Source organism: Durio zibethinus, chromosome 12, assembly GCF_047325235.1.
Source record: "Durio zibethinus cultivar Kanyao isolate XHJ-2024 chromosome 12, ASM4732523v1, whole genome shotgun sequence".
Taxonomy (NCBI): domain Eukaryota; kingdom Viridiplantae; phylum Streptophyta; class Magnoliopsida; order Malvales; family Malvaceae; genus Durio; species Durio zibethinus.
The window spans coordinates 16,526,352-16,533,325 of NC_143173.1; the positions used below are offsets into that span (position 1 = coordinate 16,526,352).

Here is a 6,974-nt window from a genome sequence, read left to right on the forward strand (position 1 = left end):
ATGCGCTGTAATGAAGGCAAGCAAGGCCTGCAATCAAGGAAAAGGCCTGCAATCAAAGAAAAAAGTACAAATCAATCGTAACAGCTAAAAAGTTTACTCAATAATCACAAAAAGGGACTGTGAGTTCAGGTAGCTTGCCTCAAATGGCATATTTAACAGTTCATAATAGGTTCGAACATGATCTAGTCTCTGCTGCAGAGCTTCAACGTCAATTGAAGGGATAGCTGCAAGGGCCTGTAATGCCAACAGAGATTGTAAATCGGGATAAGTCCATACATGCAAAACTGAAATCAGAAGGATACATCTGAACCAGTAGGATTTTTGATAACTTGAATTGGAATGTAAAGCTTGAAAGTTATTTTTTAATCAACTCTTGGCCAAACAAAGCCAAATCGAGTCGATACAACTGATGCTAGCATAACCTATATCCTTTTTCACAAGAACTGATCATCCTTGTGTGATGAAAAAAATAAAGGTCAAAAACAAGGAGAGGAGAGAGAGTAACGAAGTGAGGATTTAGGCATACAACTCTTGGCATAGGTTTCATCATTAATCTGACAACGCTGAGTCTGATTATATGAGCAAAAAAGATTGTAATCATCAATGTTGTAAACTGTCCCTTTTGTTTGCTAAAAAGATTATGTGATTGTAACCAAACTGTCTGTACCAGATGGGGTGGTGATCCATTCAGCCTAGGTTCATACTCCAATGTTGCAGTGGGAGCATTTGGAGATAACTATGATATATTAGCAGCAAGTGTGGGGGATGGAAGACTTTTCTTTGCTGGGGAGGCCACTACAAGGCGATACTCTGCCACCATGCATGGGGCTTTTTTACCTGGGCTCAAGGAAACTGCAAATATGGGTCAATTTGCTAAGGCTCGGACTGCAAAGAAAAAGATTGACAGGAATCCATCGAATAATGCTCATTCTTGTGCTTCCCTCCTTATGGATTTGTTCAGAGAACCTGATGGAATTTGGGAGTTTTTCTGTTATTTTTGGTCGGAAAAATGACGATCCAAAGTCACCTGAAATTTTGAGGGTGACTTTTAGTGAGCCCCGAAAGAAGAATCAGGAAGGTTCAAAGACAGATCAGCAACATTTTAATAAGGTGCTTTTTCAGCAGCTCCAGTCACATTTTAATCAGCAACAGCAGCTGCATGTTTACACATTGTTATCAAAGCAACAGATGCTTGAGCTGAGACAAGTGACAGGTGGTGATGAGATGAGGTTGAACTACCTGTGTGAAAAGCTTAGAATTAAGCTGGTCGGACGAAAGGGTTTTGGACCTACTGCTGATTCTGTCATTGCTTCTATAAAAGCTCAGAGGGGTGTTCGAAAACCTCTTCAACTCCTTTGGCTCTAAAATCAGGTGACAGTCTTTGGATATTCCTTTATTTATACCTTTATCCTAAATATGAAAATTACTTCTGTCTTAACACTTGAAACAACATTTCTCTGGTTTTGGCAATGGGACATTGAAGCTGAGAACAAGCACTTTAAAGCAAAAATTCATCAGGTAAGAGCCAAACCTTTTAATTTAATTCTTCTTATATATGTTGAAGATCTCCTTATGATTAATTACGGAATATTACCTTCTTTATTTTCGCAGAATGGCTAAAATAGTGCACAACACTAAGGGGTTGATTCCTCCTCCAATTGTGAATGCAGTAGAAGGCAATATGTCAGAGGAAATAAAATCGATAAAGCAGGCTTCTCCTGACTTCTCTAGTTCAGGTAGGTCTTAAGGTTTCTAGTTTCCTTCTGTAGCTTCATTTATTTTGGTGCATTTCTATATCATGCGGTTAATTGTTCCAGTTGTGTTTTCATTTTTCTATCTCCTACTCCTAAAGTAATATCAACTTTTTTTTTCTGTGTCAGTTGGCTGCTATCATGGTGTCTTAACCGTTTTTCAGTTGTTCCTTTCTTCTGTCTTTCCCTAATTCACTTGGAGTGTTTTTCTCTTTATAAAATTATGCGGAACTATTGTTATTGGCACTTGTTGCTTCAAGATTTGAAGCGACTTGTGATGGAAAAACCAAGACAATAAGTTCTATCTAAATTTACTTATATCATCTGTCTGTTGCTGTAGAATATGTAATACTTTTTGAACGGGAAATCTGAATATAAAAAACGTCCATTTTAATAGAGCAAAATCAAGGTGAGATGTTGAAGCAATGAGCTGGCTGTGTGAGGGTGTATTCTTTATGAATCCTGAAGATCTTGAGAATTCATGGTGCAGTGACATTGCCTAAGCCAGAATATTCTGCAGATCCCCTTCTTAAATGCATGGAGCTTGTATCTGAATTCTTCAGAATGTTGCTATTACAAGCTGCAACCACGTGTTCTATTCCCACCATTAGGGAACTGTATTATTTTGGTTAAATTTTTGGCTCAATCCCTACCCACCGTAAAGATGTCCTTCCAACTTGGCCTATATTCTGAAAGGGTTAAAAATGCTATGGCTAGCTATGCATTGAGCAAGAACCAGATATTGGCAATGGCCTTGTGATGCATTCATTGATAGTTCCCTGTTGAAAACGTCCCTGCCACATGCAGCAGCACCAACTTGACCTTCAGAATCACTACTTCTTTGTAACATCAGCAATTCTGAAGCTTGTAATCAAAGTTGGGCTATGACACACTGTTTAACAGTCATGAGCCAGTTGTGACCAGATGTGATGGAGAAAAATGTTCTGCCATGACTGAGGCTTTCCAGTTAGACACCAGTGTGAGAAGCAGAACATGCATCGGTTCTTTTATAGGGTTTACGGTCATCCTTACCTCATCAGACAGTGTGAGCAGCGACATACGCAACTGGTAAGATGGGCTTTATCTTGATGCTTTCAGTGACCTTAAACCATTTGCCAGGATGCTGCTCATTATCACCTCAAGACCCTACCTTAATTTTGTCCAATAGCTATTTGCGCAACAGGCAGTGTAGGAAGTTGAGGCAAATAGCCTGCCCATAAGATATGTAAATGTATTTTGAGAATCTCTTATTTAGAGCAGGAATTGAAGTCCTTGATGTATGCTTTGGAGTACTGAATATAAGGAATTGATGTCTCTTATTTTGAGAAATGACTTCTGGAGAGAAATTTTCGATTCCAACTCCACTAAGTTTTTCTTTTTTTAGCAGACGTGTTGTTTTTATCTTTACACTTCTTTTCTTATTGTTTTACTGTATCTCCTCCTTGAGATGAAGATACACATATATTTCTATTTTGGAGAAAAAAAAAAAAAACACCCGTGTTGCACTTTGGCTCTGGGACCTGGTCAATTTTGCCATGTCTTATAAGCATGGTTTAGTCTGCATTTTTAGGCATGGAGGAAGATGCAGACAAGTCAAGTAATAAAATTATTGGAGGCACAGGTGTGGTAGTGTCCGCATTGCGGAGGTTCCATGGTTTAATGGACCTGGAAATGTGCCATGGAATCATAAACAACTGCAAAGTTACTCAAATATAAGGATGTAAGTAAATCGAATATAAAAACTTTTTATTATATTCGTGATTTATTCGTTTAATTAATGTACAATGAAATGTTATTTGTGATCTAATAAATGAACATAACCAAATTTCTTTACAAGTTTGTTAAACATTCAATTCGTTTACACTCAAACATAAATAGATCGAATAAGAATAAATTTTATTATATTCTTAATCTGTTCATTCAAATAATGAATATTAAAATATTATTTATAATCATTTATTAAATTTAATAAATAATATAAATGAACAAAAATTAAATCTGTGTACGAACTGTTCAATCAACATTTAATTCATTATATTCTTACCCAAATAGTCTCCAGGTACGACAGAGGGGAACTGATATAGCTTGAGGAACATATATCTTGAGATGGGAGGCCATTTAGAGCAAGCAAAACTAGATATGCTTGCCTTCTAAAACCACCTTTCAGGGACAAACATTGAGCTGTCAAAAAGGTTCAGAGAACTAGCAAGAACAATAAAAGTGAAAAATGCAATTTAATTTGGATATAAAAGAATGAATCGAACCGTCAATCATATGTATATAATCATTCTTCGGAGATATTTTTATAACAAACAACATATTTACAAAATCGCAAGCTTCTTTTTCAATCCAAATGCTGTCAAGTTAAAAGCCCACCTGTGTCACTTTCTCTCTTACTTTTATCCATTTTGCCTGCAGTTCCTTCCAGCCATTGTTCTAGTTTAGCATCTTTATCAGCCTTGAAATCATCATAGTTTTCGGACATGAACGACAAATTGTGATGCGACAGTTTGGCATCATCTTCGGTTTTTACCTTTTCTTCTTCTACATGGAGTTCATCTGCCATTTGACTAGACAAGTGTAACTCATCAGCTTCTGTATCAGGAAGTGAACTAGAGCTGGCAGATGCAACCGCTAATGGTGGAGCAGGATGTGGAAGTGGCTTCTGGGACTCAACTAGTATTTCTTCCTTGGACTCAAGTTGTGGCCACTTAAAGTTGCTTGCCTTTTGTTTCACTGACTTGATTACAGTTGAAAAATAATTACTTCCATCCTGTTGAACATTTGCAAAACCATGACCCCAAGACATTGGTCCCCAAGAGCTAGTTCTTCTCATCTGAAAGCTTGAAGCATGACTGTGGATCAATCCTCTCTTTGGTTGTTTTGCTGACACTAGTGTTATAGAATTCCTAATGTCCTTAATCATCTCATCAGCAATGGGGAAGCCACATTCCTTCATTGACCTCACCATGGTGATAGAATCTTCCAAGTCCTCAGTGTGCAAAGTTGCTTCACGAGACTTTTCGACAATGTGATTATTGAGATTAACTACATTCGGAACTGCATTTTGAGTGTGCTGTTGGACATAGAAAAGGCCCACCGAGGGTTCATTTGCCACGTACTTGATCATCTCTGCCAGGGATTCAGTTATCTCCACAAAGCCATCCACAGTGGAGAATCCATTCATCTTGTTGAAGGTGAATGGCCGTTCATCGCTGATTTGTCAAAAATCATAAATGGAAATGCATATCAAAGGGGACATTTTAAAAGAGAAAAGAGAGTTAACAGAAAAATGACCTATCTGAGTATTGAATATAACAAACTTGTCAATTTTTCCAATTATAAAGGGAAACGGCAAGTTTCACTCCTATAATCAATGGTATTTGCTTAACTCCCACTATATTCCTTAAGTGATGCAAACAGAAACAATTACAATATCATTGATCCACAGTTGCGAAGAATACTCATCATCACACACCTAATTCATGGCTGCTAGTGGTTTTACATTTCAAACTATGCATTGTTGTTGTTAGGAGTATAAAGGAGCTGAACATGAATGAACTTTACTATGTTAGTGACTGTTCATTTAATTAACGAACTCTGAAATGTTGTTCATAATCATTTATTAAGCTTAATAAATGAACATAAACAAACAAAAACTGAGTCTATTCACAAATTATTTGTTGAACACTGTTTATTTATGCCTCTAGGAGTAAATGAATTGAATATGAACAAATTTTGTTATGTTCGTGATCTGTTCGTCTAATTAATGAACTTTGAAATATTCGTGATCATAAACAAAAACTGAGTCTATTCACAAATTATTTGTTGAACACTGTTTATTTATGCCTCTAGGAGTAAATGAATTGAATATGAACAAATTTTATTATGTTCGTGATTTGTTCGTCTAATTAACAAACTTTGAAGTATTTGTTGAACACTGTTTATTTATGCCTCTAGGAGTAAATGAATTGAATATGAACAAAGTTTGTTATATTCGTGATCTATTTGTCTAATTAACGAACTTTGAAATATTAGTGATCATTTGTTAAGAACAAACATAAATGAATAGAAACCAAACTTATTCATAAATTGTTCAATGTTGGTTTACAGCTTTCGAACTGTTGTATAAGCAAAAAATCTTCAACTATACTCATTAATCGCCTTAGAACCCGAATTTGCAAACTTAATTTTGAAAAGAAAGTGTCAAATCCTTTCTCAAAGGGTCTATCTAAGTTCCGATCGCCTCTCTACTGTTTGGATAAACCTTCAATTTATGCCAAATCATTCCCACAAAATATTTCCAGGATAATTCAAAAACTGGAAAAAAAAAATAAAACATAGAAAGATTCTGAATTATAGGTTGTTTCTTTAAGCAACAATTTCATAATTAAGCCAAACAGTTTCACCCCATATAAAAAAATCATGAAAAATCAAGCATAAATTCTTCAAATTCATAACCAGAAATTTTCAATTAATCAAAAACAAAAACAACCCATTAAACTGAACAAAAAAGATGAGGCATTTAAATCAACAAACACATTAAAACATCAGAAATCCCAAAAATCAAAATGTGATTTTTACTTTGATTTATTCAATTAAAAAGAGGGAAATCACTTACCAAAAAATCGATAGAAAAGCAGTCAAATATTCCGAAAAAAGAACAATCTTCAGGTTCTTGATAAAAAAATGGAACGATTCAGGCTTCAAACTTGGAGAGTAAAGAAATATTTGGTTTCCTTTTCTTGCAAATTCTTTCTCCCTTTACGTTTTCTCTGTCCCTTGTCTACGAAGCTCGATCAGACTTTTTATTTTTTACGCTTAAGTTTATCAGAAATGAACTATGGCGTATAAAGATTAGAGCTCTTCAAGGGCGGATTATCCGGCTAAGCTCAAAATTTTGTTTTTGAGAGAATTTAAATAAAAAATTAAAATTTATAAAATAAATTTGAACATAATTTTTAAGTTAATTTAAATTTTAGATTAAATTTTAAATAAAAAATTTAAAATTTAAATTTTATCCGACACAATTTAAATTCACAAATATATAAATTATATATAAATTAATTTATATAAATTTTTTAAAAAAATATATAAATTTATTAATTTACACAAATTTTTTAAAATTCTTTTATATATACATGAATTGAATATAATCTCATTAAATTTAATTTAATCATATATTTTTAAAATTTTATTATATAAATTAAATTTAATGAGTGA

At 34.4% G+C, this 6,974-nt stretch overlaps 1 protein-coding gene and 1 pseudogene across 1 annotated transcript; one reads left to right on the plus strand and one right to left on the minus strand.

Moving 5' to 3' along the window:
- Nucleotides 1-603: 603 nt before the first annotated feature.
- Nucleotides 604-1,365, plus strand: LOC149515779 (protein FLOWERING LOCUS D pseudogene; annotated as a pseudogene).
- A 2,607-nt stretch (nt 1,366-3,972) lies between these two features.
- Nucleotides 3,973-6,535, minus strand: LOC111297166 (uncharacterized). The gene is made up of 2 exons (XM_089741653.1): nt 6,373-6,535; nt 3,973-4,966 (listed from the first exon to the last, which is right to left on the minus strand). Exon 2 carries the CDS (start codon nt 4,936-4,938, stop codon nt 4,111-4,113), a length of 828 nt encoding a protein of 275 aa, XP_089597779.1. The 5' UTR covers nt 4,939-4,966; nt 6,373-6,535; the 3' UTR covers nt 3,973-4,110.
- Nucleotides 6,536-6,974: the final 439 nt, after the last annotated feature.